Source organism: Delphinus delphis, chromosome 15, assembly GCF_949987515.2.
Source record: "Delphinus delphis chromosome 15, mDelDel1.2, whole genome shotgun sequence".
Classification (NCBI taxonomy): domain Eukaryota; kingdom Metazoa; phylum Chordata; class Mammalia; order Artiodactyla; family Delphinidae; genus Delphinus; species Delphinus delphis.
The window spans coordinates 84,559,631-84,578,819 of NC_082697.1; the positions used below are offsets into that span (position 1 = coordinate 84,559,631).

The 19,189-nt window shown below is 54.5% G+C and overlaps 1 protein-coding gene across 1 annotated transcript in view; it reads right to left on the reverse strand.

Annotated features, from left to right (window-relative positions):
- FOXK1 (forkhead box K1) overlaps nt 1–19,189 on the reverse strand; it is a 61,903-nt gene that overhangs the window by 15,806 nt on the left and 26,908 nt on the right. The window contains exon 2 of the mRNA XM_060032515.1: nt 2,894–3,079. Coding sequence (XP_059888498.1) covers nt 2,894–3,079 — 186 coding nt within the window. The remainder of the gene's footprint in view (nt 1–2,893; nt 3,080–19,189) is intronic.

Sequence of the window (19,189 nt, forward strand, 5' to 3'; positions counted from 1 at the left end):
AACGGATGTAAACAGAAATCCTTTTCTGTGACACTTAAAGGCCCAAGAGTGAAAGAGCCAGTCTCAAAGTTACTACTTTCCCCGCAAAGCTGTTCTACCGGACGAAGACCAGAGGCGAGTGCCCCGGCGCCCCAACCCCACTCGGGCCCGGGGTCTCCACAGTCACATGGCCGCGACTTCCCAGAACTGCGCAGGGACACCCGCCTCACTCTGCTCAGTGACACCATCTACGCCCCTTTAGAACCGCCGGCGCCTCCTAACACACAGGCGGCCGCAGCACGTGGAGCTGCTGCACTAGCTCAGCCTGCTGGCCACTGTTTTTATTCAAAATGTTACTGGGAATTATATCTATTTTATGAAGACCTCCAGGTACAAACCAAAACATTTTTCTTTCTTAAAAAGCGTCGCCAAAAAAAAAAAAAAAAAAAGCGTCGATGTGGCTGGATCATGAACTGATTATTCGCAGACCCAGGCCACGCTAAGGCTGACCTTGGGCTCTGGTTTCACCTGGCGTGTAAGGGCTCCGAGGCCCACCCGGAGGCCCACACGCCTGTCTGGCTCCCAATGGCACCTAAAACACACTTGGCCACTGCTCCTGCAGCCGCTCTGAGGTGCTACTGGATAAAGGTGTCAGCGCATACAAGTTTTATCAGCTTCACTGAGCTAGACTTCACACACTACACAATTCACCCGTTTCGAGTGGACAATTCAGTGGTTTTTAGTGCATCCAGCCTTGTGTGACCATCACCTCATTCCACCACCAGAAAGAAACTCCGTGACAGTGGGCAGCCCACTCCCTTGAACCCCCAGCCCCTGGCAGCCTATCTTCTTTCTCGAAGGATTTGCCCGTTCTGGACATTTCATATCAACAGAATCACACCATGTGTGGTCCCTGGGGACTGGGTGCTTTCACTCTGCATCATGTTTTCGAGGGTCATCCACGTTGTACCAGGTGTCGGCACTTCATCCCTTTTTACGCCGGGATCAGCCTCCTCCCTGTGGCTGTAACACATTTTCTCTCCACTCAGCAGCTGATGGACACGTGAGCTGTTTCCACTTTGGGGGCTGCTATGAATAACACTGCCATGAACCCTTGTGGATGAGTTTCCACGGAGACCTCACGACCCAGGGAGCTGCTGGGCGGTTAAGGTAACCCTTGAACACGTTGAGGACCTGCCAGATTGTATTCCAAAGTGGCTGCTTCATTTTACTACACAAATTTTTTATCTACGCATAAATTATACACATGGAAGTAAGTGCAAGAGCATTTTCATAGCACAACTTCATCGTTAACTCCAGTGGAGCGCTCATGTTTTAGATTATTTTCAAGGTAGACGTCTGAAAAAACAGTGAGATGACGTGCTAAATTTCGGGTTTGAGAACAGAGCTATTGCTGGAAACCTGAAAAGAACTAAAGAAAAAAATCTATCTCGTAAATCCCTAAGGACTAAATAAAATAACACACGTCCAGCGGCTGAGCGCAGGGCCTGGCATACAGCGGGTCTCCGTCACTCACTGCTCCTCTTTGGCGTCCCAGACATCTGCGATGTTGGAGGGATTCACTGAGGGAGAAAACGAAGCCCGAGGAGGCTGCAGGGACCTGCCCCCAGTCCTCCCACCAACTGGAGATGCGGCCAGAAGCAGAATGCAGGTCCGTGGCATTTCAAAGCCGTCCCTGAACCTTCTCTCCGTGAGAGAAACACGCCCGCCCGCTCACTGGCCCGGGAGGAAACTGACTCCCAGCAACTCAGTGCAAATGACTCCACACATCATGGCAGGAAAACAAAAGGCAAAAGGGAAACCAATGGTGATGCCATGACTAACCCATCTGTGCTTCTAAGTGTAACCCTTAAAGGTGCAAAACCAGGGACCACGAGCCTGGCTGGTCAGCCAGAGGAGAGACCTGGTAAGACTCAGGGACGCAAAGCTCGAGCTCTGCTGAGAAGTGCTTCTCGGAGTGTGGTTCCCAGAGGCACCCCGGGGCCCCGAGACCATTTCAGGGGGCGTGTGAGGCCGAAACTGGCTTCGTGGCGACACGGAGACACGCTCGGCCTCCTCCAGGGGCTGACGTTTGACGATGCCCCGTCCGCGGTGGCGAGCGCAGTGCGTGGCAGGAACCGAGGCCCCAGCACCAAATGCACTGGTGCTCATGGCATCGCCAAGGCCGCACACACCAATAAGGCAAAGGCCAGCTTTGTTCTAAAATGTCCTCAATGAAGCGGTAAACTATTTAAAGTTTATTAAATCTCGATCCTCAAGTCCATGTCGTTCAACACATTTTATGACAAAAGGGGAAGAAGGCATAGGACCCCTGTTGTCGCAAAAGTACTCGTGCCCCTCAGAGGGGACAGCTCACCAGTGCCCTCCCCAGTCTCTGGCTACACACTTCACCCTCAGACCTGCCCCCAGGGACCCTCTCTGTATAACACGCCAAGGATGAGAAAGTTCGAGGACTTCCCTTTCTTCAAAATCTAGATTAATTTCTAAAACTTTGCAAAGGATTTCTACCAATAAAGTTTAGAAAAACCTAGTCCACCAAATCCTGGTATACAAATACTCCTCTTAAATAGTTCCACTGTCTTTACAAACTGATACCTAAGTTTGTTTTAAAAGACCCTCGTCTATAAAATTTCAAACTGGAAAAGTGACTAATTAAGTAGTGATTCTTCACTTTATAAAAGAAATCTCCAGAGAGTTTATTTAAGCCCTCAGGTCCCTTAATGCACTTAAAATAGTTTCAAAACTTCCATCCATGGGCAATTTTCCAGAAACATACTTGATATCGTATGAAACACAGAACACGCATACCACTTTCCTCTTTCTCGGCCGCGTTCTAGAGCACAGGGCCGCGGCTTCTGCAGAGGCAACCGCAGGAGGGGGCCAGGCCACTCACCTGATGGTGCCAGTCGGGGAGGGGACGGGGCTGACCAGGCTCCGGAGGTCCGGCTCCGGGATGTGGATCTTCAGCGGGGAGATCTGCGGGTAGAGCGGCCGGAGGGGGGATGCCGGGGCCTCCTCCTGATGGTACAGCGATGTGAACTGGATCTTTATCGCCGTGCTGGGGAAGCGGAAGGTGCACCTGCAACGGGAGGGGAGCGGGACGTTAGGTCCAGCAGGGGAGAGGTGTCCCGGCGTGTCTACGCCGCCCGCCGTCACCAGCCAGTGTGCTCTCTGACTACGCCGCGCACATACACGTACCCAAACCTGCGCCCAAACCACACCATCTCCGCTTCCCTCGGGACAGGCCGGCGAGGGCACCGGGCTCCCTCCACCGTGCGTGCGACAGCAAGACCTCCAGCCCGGACAGGTCCCGTGGTGTCCCCTCCCACACGGGCTCCAGATGGCCAGCCAGCTTCCTGTCCGCCACACTCGCCACATGGATCCAGCACCTCGCAGAGAACGCTCCTTGGGAAACCGAAACGCCACGGTCACCTCCAGGGCAGCTTTTTAATGACAGATGCCCGTCACCCAGAAGATGGAAAGCGAGCGCTGCCTGCAGAGGTGCCGGCGGGGGTCTCGGAGGAAGCGCCTGGAACCCGAGGGTCCTGGCTGCCTTCACCGTCCATTCTGGCCTCACGAGCCCCGAGCCTCGTCTCCTCTACTGGCAGGGGACCGCCCGCACCAGGCCACTGCAGACCCCAGTCCATCCCTGTGTGCGCACAGGAACCCAGGGTTCATCTCCCTCCCACAAACTCTGACCTGTAAAGCGGGGCATTACTTGTCAAGCACACCTTCTAAACTGACCAGTTATCCACAAGTTGCTAACTGTGGCTAGCAGACACAGGGTGCACACCGAAAAGTCCCTGATATTTGGTCCATTCAATTCAATTCAATTCAATTCAATTCAATTCACTGTCTAAGTAGCCAATTACCTCCCACCTCCCACCCACACAGCAAGCACTGCTTCAATCCAATTCCCTTCTGTCTTATTAAAACAACTTTGGGGCTTCCCTGGTGGCGCAGTGGTTGAGAGTCCGCCTGCCGATGCAGGGGACGCGGGTTCGTGCCCCGGTCCAGGAGGATCCCACGTGCCGCGGAGCGGCTGGGCCCGTGAGCCATGGCCGCTGGGCCTGCGCGTCCGGAGCCTGTGCTCCGCAACGGGAGAGGCCACAACAGTGAGAGGCCCGCGTACCGCAAAAACAAAAACAAAACAAAACAAACAAAAAAAACTTTGAAGAAACAAGACTGAAGAACAGGCTCTGGGACATGGCAGGTGGTGACCTGGCAGCCCAGCACCCAGCGGGGGTGCTCGCGAGCCTTCCGCCGGGGAGACCCACCTCTCAGGAAATGACTCAGCAGCACGAGCGTCTACTCTGAGAGCCCCTGCCTGCATCTCACAGGGAAAATCAGGAACTCCAGCTGGCCTCACTGGCCAGTACAGATTCTTCCAGAGACACCAAGCAGAGAACGGCTGCATGTGGCTGTCCCGGCGGAGCCCTGCAGCAGGCAGTGAGGCACTAAGACACCGGGAGCCCCGGCTACCCGGTCTGTATTTCCAAATCCAAAAGCAGAACAGAGGGATCTTGATACTGTGCAACAGAAGCTGTTTTCCTGTTGATGCTGTTTTGCTTCTGGGAAATTCCGCCTAAACACCAAAATGTCAGGGATGCGGGTGGGGAGGTCTGGAATGGCGACATCTTCCCTCCGGTTCTGCTTACAGGGCCGCCCCAGGCTATTTAAAAATCGCCCGCCATCTCCTTCTTGTAAGCCAGTTCAAGAAACGTTTGCTGTCCTTTCCACTTTCTTTAGTTTCCCCACCACCCAATGGAAATTTCCTCCATCAGTCTTTTGGCTAAAAAGTGACGTCACACATATGCCTAAGATGCTTTCTGAGGCCGAGGGTCTCTCCAGACCCAGAGGCTGGTCAGCTTTTGTAAGTCAGAGTCAACGTGCATCCCCACCAGGTCCGAGATGGGCCCAGTGTCCCCGAGCCTGGGAACTGGCTGAGGGCTTCACACAGGTGAGCAGAGCGTGGCTGAGGGGAGCTCCACCTGTGAAGGACAGGACTGGCTGAACAGCAGGGGGGTCTGCGCGCACACACACATGCGCGCACACACACACGCACGCACACACACCTGTTCCACCAGTGCTAGGTAGGAAGGCAGTAGTGCTGACAGTTAAAAAAGAGTTTCTACGTCCCTTTACCATTTGTCTCTTCCTTCAACTGCTGCAAATTAACAAAACAAGCTACGTGTTACTCTCTGCCAGAGGCGCGTGGAGTTCTGACTTCCTGCATGGTACAAGTCCCTGTGTTAACATGAGATCGGACTACAACCTCAAGATCATGTTACAACTACAACTGTCAATACCAGCTAGAAAGAGGTTGTGGCTTCTGGCCTCTGACAGAGGTCACAAGACAGGCAGGGAATCTCAGAAAATGGGGTTTAGGGTGAAGACGAGAAAAGGCACGAGATCCGGAGAGAAGAGCTCTGGGCGGGGGTCAGTGCCTGCCTGGCCCTGGGCTGAGGGGGAAGATGCCGGGGAGCATCGTCAGGCCCCCTTCCCTCTGCTTCCCAGCCTGACTTCTGCTGTGGGACCACCTGCTGTAACCCCTCTGCAGCCCTGGATGCTCTGGGCAGGAGATCACCTCCAAGACGCTTTCCGGTTCAAATCCAAGACGCTAGACAGACAGCACATGCACACAGACTGGGGTTTCAGTGAAACAAAGCACAGCGTTTTATAGGTCAGGGATTTGGGCATGTCATCAGTGGCAAAGTCTACTGCCATCCACAACTGATAGCAGCAGGACAGTTTCCTACTGGAACGGTGATTTTCCAACTAAGGTTTAACCATGAACATTTTCACATTAGTTACAGCAACAGCTATTTCAAAAGCATCTCCTGACTCACTCTTCCAAAAATTATCCTGAGGCAGCTGATCTACCCAGGAGGAGGAGAGAATACCAGGAAGCTGCTTAATTTTAAACAGATGCCTCCCCAGGGTGCCCACCGAGTTTGCCAACTGTTACTTCTCTCCCTGGAACATTTTCGTTCTGGTTTAGGGCCCTGGCTGGAGCTTTAATGAGCGTGTTCTGCAATTAGAGCTACTCTCCTGAAGGCGCTCCACATTCAGGCTGGACCCAAGCGCACTCTGCCCGTGCGTCGGGGTTCCTGCCGAAGGTGGGGATGCGCGCTGGAAACCACCGCCCACCAGCCCAAGGGAGGCTCCGCGCAAGCACCCGAGTTCTGCACAGAGTTCTCGCGCTGCTTTGCAGAGGCGACAGTAGTCTGGTGGCTGCCCGGCGGGGGCGCGGGGCTTCCTTCCTTCGGAGGCGATGCGAACGCCCAACCGGCTGGCAGCAGCTGCACGATTCCCCGGGTCTCCTGAAAACCGCTGGCCTGGACGATCCGAGTGGGTTCTGCGTGCAGTGTGTGAGCTGCACCCAATCGAGCTGTTTTTATTTTTTCATATAAATTTATTTATTTAGTTTTGGCTGCGCTGGGTCTTTGCTGCAGCGCGCGGGCTTCTCACTGCGGTGGAATCAAGCTGTTTTTTCAAACGCTCTTGCCCTGAAGCTCCTACGCCCAGGCCCGCTCTAGTCTGGGAGCGTGCAGAAGCCTGCGCTCCTGGAAATTGGGCCAAACTGGTATTGCCTCGGTTTCCTGTGAAGCTGCCCTGTTGAGCATCAGCTCAGAGATCCCTGCATGAAGGCTGGTCTGGCCCTGCTCGGCCACTCATGAGCCTCAGGGACTCGGGCTGTCACCCACCTTCACTCCCATCTCGTCCTTAGGGAGGAAGCCCCCACCGGCCTCACCAACAGGAAGTTGTCAGAAAAGAAACATAATTTCCCTGTCGTCATTCAGTCCTCACAGAGAGGACATGGACCACCTGTGTCCCCGGGACGGGAGGGGGCGCCACCGTGGCCACCCACGGGCTGCAGCCCCAAAAGGCACCTCCAGGGAAAAACAAGGACCCTGGACAAGAAAATGTGACACAAAAGAAAACTTCACAAGGAAGGCTGGGTGACAGGCTTGAAAACATCTCCCGGAAAAGACCAAGAAAATACAAGAAAACTCTGGAGGCTCAGTCCAGGAGGGAGAATCACTCTGCAAAGGACGCCCTTCCTCAGGCAGCGACGGGGAGGGCGGCCCGGGACCCTGCTTCGTGGCCGGCACAGAACTGCCGCTGGCCAGGAGTCGCCAGGCGGTCACACAGTTTGAAGTACAGGGCGCTGCCTCGTCAGAGGGCAAGGATGGGAGTGCTGCAGGCTAGAAATCTGGTCACCTTCCCTGTGCTGGGTCCAGCGGTCCCCCGAGATACCCAAGAGCGAAGCCTGTGTGCCCAGGATGCCACAAGCTTCAGGGGGACCATGGGGACCGGCGCCCGGGGCAGGAAACGATGCCACCGAGCCTGCAGCCTCAGTGGCCTCAAAGGAGCCATGACTCGGGTGAGACAGGCAGAGAGGCCCCAGCCCAACGGCAGAAAAGACCAGAGCAGGGTTTACAAGAAACCCGCCCCCAGAGACCCTTGCTGTGCATCTGACCTGCGGATGTGACAGAGACAACATGCTCGGAGACTCCGGAGGCGGAGCAGCCCCAACCTGGCCTGCGAGGAGGCGTGACCATCCCTCCCCCACCTGCCCGGCCTGGGGCACCGCTGGGAAGCACGGCAGCGTCGTCTCCGGAGCACCTCGGAGGAGGCCGGCGGACACAGAATCCTCCACGTGCAGACACGGGGGCCGCCGGGCGGGCCCCCCGGAACCTGCCCCTTTGGGGAGTGCCTCTGAGAGCAGGGCGGCTGTGACCAGTGAGTGTGCGTCCACTCCTCCCTTTTCCAGACAGGAGCTGGGACCGCCTTCCTCTGCTTCTCCTCGGCACAGCGCTTCACAGATCCACCACTCGGGGCACCCTGATGCGGGGACGCACACGTAACAGAGACCCTGGACCTCCGCGATGCGGTCACCAGGTGGGACTTGGGCCGCCTCCCTTGACGACGGGGATGAGTGGTTTTTATGTCAGAATGAGGGTCACAACCACGTGGGGGGCTGAAAGGGCAGACTACGATAGAGATGGCTAGTCCCCTGGACGTGCACCCTCTTCTGCTTCGACACTGAACTCGTTTCAGCTGGACACACGGCTGCCCGACAACGCTTCTCTGCCTCTTGTGAAACCACGAGACTGTGCTGGTTCGCGGGATGCGAGGGTTCGTGCCCTTAAGAGGAAGAGAGTGTCTTCTTCACTTCTTCCCTTCCTATGGCCAGAATGTGGGTGCGATGGCAGGAGCTGGAGCAGCCATGGTGGGACGTAAAACGGACACTGGGTAACAGAGCAACAGGACAGAAGAGCCTGGAGCTGCCGTATCAGATTACACTGGGACTGTTATACCCAAAAGAAATCCACCTCCCTTGCTCTCCTGACCTTCGTTACAAAAAACAAACCTCTGTTCCAATTCTAAACAGCTAAAGAGCTCCCCTGTGAGGAACAGCTGAATTCCACAGTGCACATTCATGGAGGAGTATCACGCAGCCATTTGAAAGGACGCCTTCCAGGACTGTTTGTCTCTGGGCAAATCTCTTAATGCATCTGATCTGTTCTCATCAGGAAAATTGGGGTATTCATGGTGTGTACTCTGTAGGGTACCCTACTGTGTAGGGTACACACACAGGACGTGTGAGTATCAAATGAAATAAGCAAAGTAGTTAGAAGCTCACACAGTACCTCACAGGCAATAAGCACTCACGGAAACGGGCCCACGGAGGAACATTAAAAATGCTGACGACACAATGACAAGTGAAAACAGCAGAGACTAAACGGTCCGGCAGTGCGGCTAAAGGCCTGGGATTTGAAATCAGACAGGTCTGGTCTGAGAATGGGCCGCTGGGACACCGCTGGGACGCTGTGGGGGACCTGGGGCGAGTGGCTGAATGTAAGGCCCCTCCCGGGTAAACCAGAGACAGACAGGCAGGCCTGGCGCAGCAGGAGCCCTGGGGCAGGCGAGGCGGGCGCAGCAAGCGGCGATGACACCGGCTTCAGTCATTCTTGCAAACATCCCCGGGGTAAGAGTGGTATTGCCGGAGACCTCGAGTCTTTCAAAATGTTTTTTAAATGTTGTAACCGTGTCCTTTAAGAAGTGAAAGACTCAAGAATAGGGGGGAAAAGCTGTTACACATTTGATGACCAGTATGTTCAAATTTTGAAAATAACCACAACCTAGTAGTGGAAAAATGGTCATGCTCGGGGGCCAGCTGACAGCCAGTGGCCCCGCCCTCCCCCGCAGGCATGTTCTAGGCCGGCTGGCGGCTTTTCCGGGTGGGCCCCCCGACAACAAGCAACCCTCATTTACAGAAGGTCTGCAACTGGCACACCAGAGGCTCTGAGTTTTGTAAGAACTCCAAAGAACAATAAGACAGTTCAGGAAATGGTTTTGAAAAACCTTTTACATACACAGTCCCCAAATCAAAGGATTCTGATCATCTTAAGTGTTTTTAACCTAAAATATCTATTTCTATTAAAAACGTAATACATTTTGCTAGAACGTCTTTAAAAAACAAAACCCAAAAACAGAACCGAGCAGAGGAGGCTGGAGGCTGCAGAGGCCATAGTTCACTGCTGTGCTGGGAAGCCGTGCAGACCGGCGAGGGGTGAGCACGTGATCCAAACACAAGCTCCAGCCAGGAAGAGGGAACGAAGCCAGGAGCCCAGGCCCCGGGAAGGCGGGGCGATGACCGTCCTGACCAGGCAGCAGCTCTGCAGGGTCCCAGACACAACAGCAAAACCTGAAGTCATCCTACTCCAAAAAAAACTGACGAGTGCTGGTGTGTTGAGAGGCCCTCGTCCCCCCTCCTCGAACCAAGGCTACCCTCAGCCTGGACCTCAGACACAGAGGGTCCCAGCAGAGCCACACAGGGTCAGGCACCCTGGGGAGGAACCCAAGCCATGTGCCCAGGGACACTCTTATCCCTCAGTGGGGAAGCATTAGGTTTAAGACAAGCAAACAAAAAATGACTGTGGAAGTCGAGCTCCCAAGCTTTACAGTTTGGAAACTCAAATGGGGCAGAAAGTCCAATATATCTGAAAAAGCAAATACCTTCCAGATTTGCCTGAAAAACATCAAAGGTTACCCAGCTGGGTGAATGGAGGAACTACAAAGATCACAATTCCACTTCAACTGTTCCGGCTTCCTAAGGTTCACTGCCAAATGAACGGGCACTGCAGAGGGACATCCTGCACTGGGTGGCTCAACTGTGGACCACAAGGCCGGGCTCTCCAGGGATGGAGCTTCAGACACAGCACCGCCGCTGGGATGGACACGGCGACAGCAGAGCTCGCGGGCGACGGGCTGCCACCAAGCATAGCGCCTGGCCTCGTACCAGCAGACCCACATTCTTCAAGATTCTGTCCCCAAAGGCCACCCCCTGTACGGAGCCCACCTCAAGGGCCCCTGCTTATCCCCGCCGGGCTTCCCAGACCACAGGCTCCCAGAGGGAAGTGTCACCTCTGCCGCTGCCTGTCCCCTCCATGCTGCGCACACACACGCTGGTGCACACGGCCAGGAGCTCACCACGCTCCCTGTCTCTGTGTAACTTAAGAGTCTATCGGGAGGTAAAGGCGGGTGTGAGGCAGGAGAGCAATTCCTTCCACATGGGTGAGGCACCCCCGGAGGGTGTCAGCTGAAACCCAGCGGCCAGACCACAGGGAAACGATCAGACTTTTCTGACCCTGGGTTAACCTTGCAAGGACATTGACAACATGCCTTCTCTGTGTTTAGTAGAATCACTCAGCCAGAGAATCAGAGGACAGCTGGCATCCCTCCATCTCACACGGAGGGCGGGGGCCACTGACTTCTCCGCTCAAATCCACGTCCACGGTTTTTAACGGAGAGAGACTCGTGTGAAAATGGGAGCGTCTGCTGGCAGCCCGACCACCACCTGCGAGCTGCAGACACTCCGCGTGCAGAGCCCAGCCGGCCACCAGGTCAAGTGCCACTGAAGATGGGTGGGGCGGGTACTACAGTGGTCTGTGCAGTGATGAACACTGGCCCATTCCGACACTAACCTGATCTGAAGTCAGATGCCAAGATTATCTCCATATTACACATAGCTTCTCTCTCCCGAGGACGGGGACGGGGTGTCTAAGCACGAACATGAAGACCCAGGAAAGAGCCAGGTGTGACGCAACAAGGACTAGCATGAAGTAAGTAATAACCGCATTTACACTTAAACATTCCACCCAGAGAGCAGCAGTAACGTGCTGACCTCAGGTCAGGGACCGCCCCCTCCTGTGAGAGGATGCGGAAGTGGCATGAGGAACCTCAGACTGGTCGGGGCTGTCAGCCGCTGCCGGGGCGTTAACACGTCCAGTTACCCAATCTGCAAAACTGAGAGTCTATTGCCTAAACGTTAATCAACGTGAAATTCAATAACAGAACATAATACAACACAATGTAATGACAATAATAATTAAAAAGTAGCACTGGCTATTACTTATCACATGTGCCAGGAAGCCATGCACTGAGCAGGTTAAGTATATCGACTAACCAGAATATTCCATTTCTCGGGACACTCGAGATATATTTAAATACGTGTATTTTAAGGACATTACGGTAAGGGCTCTGCGCTAACACAGCGCCTATAAATTTGAGGGGCAGAAAGAAAAGGCTCCAGGACAGGGCGGCTGTTGCACTGGGGGGTGGGGGTGGGGGAGAAACAAGAAGGCAGCAGAAATCTGCTCTGCACGTTTATTTTCTGGGTCCTGGCAAGGCCCGAGTTCAATTCTGTTAAACTCGGCCAAGGAAACGCTTCAGAAGCTGAAGGCAGAGCCCAGGAGGCCCTGCCAGAAAGGTGTGGCCACCACCACTGCCACTGCCACCGCCCACCGCCAGGGTGGGGGGGCGGGGGCGGGCGCGCTGCCAGAAAGGTGTGGCCACCACCACTGCCACCGCCCACCGCTAGGGGGGGCGGGCGCGCTGCCAGAAAGGTGTGGCCACCACCACTGCCATCGCCCACCGCAAGGGTGGGGGGGCGGGGGGGGGAGCGCGTCCTTCCTGAGTGGACCGCTCCAGGCAAACCCACGAGCCTCCTACCCAGGCATTACCGCCCAAACCAAGACCTTCCTTTCGATACCAGCCTCGGAGATACAGCAAAGCTCGAGAGGGGACCCCAAACACAAACCTCAGCTCCGCCTCCAAAGAGAGCAAACAGCCTTTGCTGTTAAGGAAAAAGAAGGGAACAAAGTTCCATTTGTCGGAACACAACAGGAACCGTGTGTGCAGCCCGGCTCGGCCCCCCTTCCTAATTTGGGAAATCCGACAGGCACCCTCGGAAACCGGACGGAGCGGCCCTGCACAGAGGCTGGGGAGAGCGGGCGGCTCCCCTGCCCCCCATCCCCCGAGCACCGCATGAGGCGTCCAGCCCATTTCCCTGAAGAACCGAAACCGTGAAAGCTGTGGAAGCGCCCGGGGAGGTATCGCAGTCGACAGAAGTGGAGAAAACCTTGCCTCCTGCCGAGGCCGAGGCCGAGTGGGATGGAAGCCCACCGCCCTCGCCCTCGTTCCCAGGGCAGCCCTGCTGATGTCAACACACAGCTCCCCTCTGTCCTCCCCAACGGGGCGGGGGTCCAAGGGCCTCCCTGCCGGGGAGCTGGGGGTGTTTCCCCAGGGCAGCTCCCACACCCAAAGGAACCCGGGCTTCACGGGGGGAGCCGATCACGGGGCCGCCAGGGGAAGGCTGGTGAGCGGAGTTCCGCCAGGCGAGTTTCCATAACTTCCTTGTAAATCAGGTCTTTGAGGGAGGCCCCTGAAAACCTCCTGTGCTGTAATGAGCGAACTCCAGGCCGTCAGTCAGCTCCCCACACGACACTGAGTCTGCCCACGGCCAGCACCGTGGCCCTGCTCTCAGCACAGTCACCACTGGGTGCTCCAGACGTCCTCCGGCCGAGATTTCAGGGAAAACCTACTCACAGAGCACTCCCTTCACTAAGGAAGTACCGCCAACGAACGTCAGAGGCTACAGTGAGAACCCGGGCACCGCTTCCCAGGGTTCCTAGAACCACACACCTTGGACAGTCCCTGCTGCAGGGACACTGGGAAGGACAGAGGACACAGACCGCAGCCCACCTCGTGGGGCTTGTCTTCGGGCAGCAACGGAGGCGACATCAAATGTTCACTCGGACACCCCCCCCCCGACACGACCAAGCCCCAGGCCCAGGGCCTAACCCAGGTCACCTCTCCCACGAGGTCCCTGTCAGCCAGGATGGGGGCGCAGGCGGCAGAGCGGCCACAGCTCACAGCTAAGCTCAGTTCCCCTGGGGAGGGTCCGCGCAGGTCCCAGCTCCCGCAGGAGAAAGGGCTGCGTTGCTGTTTAAGAAGTCTAATTCTGAAATGAAAACTGAACGGACGGCTCTCATCGTCCTCCTTATTTTTCAGTTGTTCCCCAGTTTTCCTGTCCTCCTTCAACGGAAATCTAGGGGAGCATCCAGTCCATCTCTTCCGCAAAGTCCAAGGTGAGCTGCGGTACTCACACCTTTTCAAGTCAATTACTTTCACGACCTTGAACGTGGGTCACTACTCAAAGGGAGAAGAAACAGACCACGCAACACAGAGGCCTGATCCTAGGTGTGCCGTGGACGCAGCAGCCGAGGAGGAGAGCCATCCTGCAAGGACTCCGCGGTAGTCTACTGATGGGAAGCAAGTTGTTTTCTTTTTTCTAAGGGCCAACTCAGGGAAGATTTAAATATTCAGAGGCTTTTTTACAACTAAAAATTAAAACAATATTAAATTCCGTGCAGAAACCCATACGTTCACCAGATGCTGGGCTGGAGCACACGAGCCCACCTGTGGGTCAGGAATTCTCATCACTAAACTTTTCTGCCTGCATCGCCCATCAGGACAATGTCTTGGCATCACCACCTAATTACGCATACTTGCTTACTTCTTTATGAACTATATTCATGATGCCGTCTGCTAATATATACTTGATGAAACATGACACATACACTTTAAAAGGAGAAGATTAACAATAACCGAATGGAAGTTCTGATGTTACCTCCTGCACCCCGTGGACTCTGCTCCCGGGTGACAGGTCAGCCTCAAGGACTTTCTGCCGCTTCCCACCTCTCCCGCCACCAGGCCAGCAGGACAGACTGGGCAAAACCCCACAAGAAACCGGGTCCTTGCTCAGCTTAGAAACAGCCCACAGCTCTTGGGAGACAATGCAGACTTCGGGCCCCACCAGCCTCTCCGATGCCACCCTGCTCCCTCCCGTGCCCCCTCACCAGGCCTCCTGGCACTAGTGGCCTCGCTCAGAGAGGTCGCCTCCGACCTTGACGCACAGCAGGCCTCCGCCCTCCCTCGGGGCACTCAGGCAGCTCCCTCCCAGGACAGGGCCTAGGCCTCCTGCTGGCTGTCATATGCCAGGAGAGGCGAGACGGAGAGACAGGAAAACTGCCTCTGAGCTACCAGCTGCAGAGACTCGCAGGTCAGGGGCTGGCATCAATCTCACTCTCAAAGTTTAAGAAAATTCTTTATGTGATTTATTTATTGATTTATTGATTTATGGCTGCGTTGGGTCTGCGTTGCTGCACGCAGGCTTTCTCTAGTTACAGCGAGCGGGGGCTGCACTTTGTTGCGGTGCGCGGGCTTCTCGTTGCAGTGGCTTCTCTTGTTGCGGAGCACGGGCTCTAGGCGCGTGGGCTTCAGTAGTTGTGGCATGGGGGCTAGGAGTTGTGGCGCACGGGCTCAGTTGCTCTGCAGCATGTGGGATCTTCCCAGCCACCGTCTCACCAAGGCTGCTGGAGGGGGTTACACCCTCGTCAGAGGCCATGAAGCCGCAAGGGCCTCCCGGGAAATTCTGGTGGGATTTTCCATCCACTTCAACAGCACACATTATGCAAGGCCTCCACAGAGCCGAGGACCCCGTGTTAATCTGGGGCGGCTTCATAATAAAGCACAGCTAGATTTCGACAGAGACCTACTTCAAGGCAGCAATAACAGCACCCGGAGTTTCACAGCAGAAAGCTGTTAATTAAATGGACAACTCTGAAAGCAACAATGATGACAACAGAATAAAAAGTAAGTCTCAGATATGCAACACCTCTATGGAGAAAAATTATAAAACTTAATTAAAGGACAAAAAAAGACCTACCTGAATGGGAAGACAGGTCACACAGCTTGTAACAGTTTACAGCAGGTTTGTCTAATCCTGTTGGCGGGGAGGAAGGGCGCTGAAATGGGTGGCAGGATGAGGTGGTACCACGGCGAGTGAGGCGGCTGATTCACGAGGTCTGGCTCAGCCACCAAGCCGCAGTGGAGACCAGCCCGCGCCAACCGCACCATCCCCCCCCCGGAGGGCGGGGACACAGTATGTCCCCACCCAGGACAGGAGGCTCACACCGCCCCACTGAGGACCAGAGAACACATGCCGTCCACGCCAAGGACAGGGGACACAGGCTGTGCCCGCTGAGGGGCTAGGACACATGTCATTCTCACTGAGGACTCGGGGACACACAGGCCAGTGCAGAGAGCCAGCAGCAAGGGCGGGAGCAACACGGGTGCACCTGCGTTCGCCCTCAGCATCGGCGGTAGCCACATGGAAATAACAGGGGGTGTCCCCCCTTCTCCCAGAGCCATGTCAGAGGAGTGCTAGTAAAATACTGGATTTAAATAAGATCCAAAGTCTTCAAAGATTGTACCCCAAATGTGCAGATTTCAATTACGAGGAAAATCTCAAACAAAATGAGAAAAGGCGTCAACAGACACCAACACAGGGTGACCCTGGTGTCAGAATTATCTTTCCAGGACTTTAGAGCAGCCATCATAAAAACTCCAATGAGCAATTATAAGAAACAGAAAATCTCAGTAAAGAGAAGATATAAGGAGGAACCAAAGGGAATTTTAGAACTAAAAAATAATATAATAACTGAAACAAATATTCAGTGACTAGGCTCAAACAGAATGAAAAGAACAGAGAAAGTAATCAGTGAACTCAAAGCTAGAACAATAAAAATTACCCAACCTGAACCACAAAGAGAAAAGAGACTGAAATAAATGACTGGAGTCTCAGGGGCCCACGGGACTACAACAAAAGGTCTAACCTTCATGTTATCCAAGTCCCAGAAGGAGAACAGAAACTGGGTGGGGTAAAAAAAATAGCTGAAAATTCCCCAAATTTGGGAATAATGTAAACTTACAGATTCAAGAAGATGACTGAACCCCAAACAGGATAAACTCAAAGAAATCCACACCAACCTTTTGAAAATTAAAGACAAAGAAAATGTCTTAAAAGCAGCCAGAGAGAAATGATATATTATCTATGGGAGGAAAACAATTCAAAATTCAAAAAAAAAAAAAAAAAGGCACCAAAAGGCACCTAGGGCTTGATGAAGGCATGACACCAAAAGCATGATCTATAAAAGAAGAAAAAAAATCAAACTGGATTTTGTCAACACTAAAAACTCTTGCTGTACAAAAAGCCCATCAGAGGATGACGACAAGCTTCCAGCTGAGGGAAGGAATGTCAAACCATACATCGCACAAAGGACCATCCAGAATGTGTAAAGAACTCTCAAAACCCAACAGTAAAAAACAAACAATTCAGTTAGAAAGTGGGCAAAAGGTACGAAGGGACACTTCACTGCAGAGGACACCCAGATGGCAAATAAGCACACGGACAGACGTGCACAGCACCACCAGCCAATCGGGAAGTGCAGAGTGATGGCGACGCACCTAGAAGAGTAGCGAAGATAGAAAGCAGCCACACCACCAGATGCCGGCGAGGATGCGGAGAAGCCGGGTCCCCCCTGCCCTGGGGCTGGGCATGGAAAACGGCACAGCCCCCGTGGGAGATGAGTTAGCAGCTAAACATACCCTGATGATGCAACTGATCAACTGCACTCCTGGGCATTTATCCCAGAGAAAGGCAGATTACGTCTACTCTAAACCTGCCCGTGACTGTTCAAAGCAGCTCTATCTGTAGGAGCCAAACACTGGGCTGAGCCACTGTGTCCCTCAGGAAACACAGGTGGAACCCACACAGTGGGATACTGATTACTCAGCAATAAAAAGGAACGAACTACTGCCCCACACAGCCTGGATGGAAGGCATGATGCCAAGCCTGGAAAAGCCAAACTCCCATTTATGTCACATCTCAAAATGACAAAGTCACAGAGACAGAGAACAGATTCGTGGCTGCCAGGGGTTTCGGGGCGGGGGGCGGTTAGGTGTGACAAGCGCAGGGGAGAACTGGGTGGTGGGATGAAAGCCATGTGTCTTGGAGGAGGTGGTGATCACACAGATCTACATGTGCGGTAACATGACAAAGAAGGACACACACCTCGTGCCAACGTCAGTTTCCTGGCTTTGATACTGTCCTACAGTCATGTAAGCTGTAACTAGTAGGGGGAAGCAGGTGAGGTATACAGGGGACCTCTTGGAACGTGCTTAGAACTTCCTGTGAACCTATCAAAGTAACAAGTGCACCTGTGGAGCTGAAGCCCACTGTGGAAAGCCATGTAACGACGGGGTCTCACATGGGCAGCAACCCACACTCCACCCTGGACTATAACACGTGCGGAGGGCATTCGCTCCCCTTTATGTCAAAACTGAGTTATCATGTAGAAGGAATAAAAAACCTTACAGCTGGTTCACTCACATAAAACAGTGTCTGCAGACGCTCGTGAAGAGAAGGTGAAGGTAAAGATGCTGAATAATCCACCGCGTTTGCGACAGAAGAAACAAAACAACACCTGACGCGAAGCACACTATCAACTCGGGGGCTGCGGTCTTCACCTCCTGTAGGAATTTTAACCATTCTACAAGGGAACGTGGACCAACATCCTATAACTACAAATGCACTGGCGTAATAATGCTTCAGAATCAACAGTACTTAGCCATGTGGCTCAAGCACTTGCCTTTATAGATGAGGAAATGCATTCCAGGGGGGAGGAAGGGGCCGCCCAGGCCCAGCTGGCAGCAGGGGTCAGGGGTGGGCACAGGGCCTCGCCTCTGGGCCAGGGTGCCTGGTCACAGCACGCGGGTCCCATGCGCTGCAAACCTCCCCTCTGGCTGTAGAGGGGCTTCACTAAGAAAATCAGACATAAACCGATTATGGGCTTTAACTCTTACTTAAAAAAAAGAAAGAAAAATCAAGCAATCAGCTTCAAATGATACATAAAATTAAACCCCGCAGGTGTCCTTCCTCCTCAACTCTGTCAGCCAGCGGCGAACCTCTGAGATGGAGATGCCCACGCTCCCACACACGGGCTGCGGAAGGCACACACACGCCTGATGGGAGCCTGGGGCTCCAGGACGAGGAGGGACAGCCGGCCTGCCCTCGGGGCGCCCCGTCCAACGACGCGGCGGGCTCCCTTCCTCTCCCTCCCCCCGGGAACTGGACAGACTGGGCTGCGCGTTCTGACCGAGCACATGCCCAGTAATGCCCAGCCCACCGGGATGTGGGAAGCCTGCTAGCACACGGACCATGGCGGCCCAGGAGCTCTGCAGAGACACGCTAATCTGCGGCCCTCATTCCTGGCCCCTTAATTACAGCTTCCAGGCGGCGGGGTCTAGGTTGGAGTCTGGCAATCCCGCCCTGGACCAGCCACTGGAGGCACTGCCTTCGCTCATCTTGTTTTCCCTACATTTCTCGTCTTCCAGGAACTGGCTGTGGATGTGGGCGCTCTTGCTGGTGGAATCTGTGAGCCGCCCCAGGCTCCCAACTTGGTAACATGCCCTGCTCAGCCAGTTGGCAAGACCTGGATCCCATCGGTCAGTTACAGCGAGAAACAAAGAACCGGCAGTTTCCTGTTTCACAACACCGGAGTATTTCACATCATCCCGTTCATTCATCCTGAACTTGGCTCTGCTCAAGTCAAAAGCTGATAAACAGACGGCTTCTCGTAGGTCAGGCTTCGTAGCCTGTGCCCCTGGCCGGAGGAGGCCCGCGTCCCGGCCAGTGCGCAGGCAGAGCGGAGCCGGCAGGGCACACAGACGTCCCCGGAGCCGGGCCCGTGGCACACGTGGGCCTGACACTAATGGCTTCGCCCGGAGACACACTTTGCCAGCAGACGGAAGCTGTTAGTCGTGATCCCTCCTTGAGATCAAACACCCAGACACACAGCGCAATCCCAGCTAAGCTCCCTCTGAGGATTTTCCGCCAGGAGACTCAGCTGACCAGAGAAGCTCCCCTCCCTGCCCGGGGGAAGGCTGGTTACCGCCGCGTGCCGCGCTTCTGACTGCGTTCTGCTTCCGCGTGCGC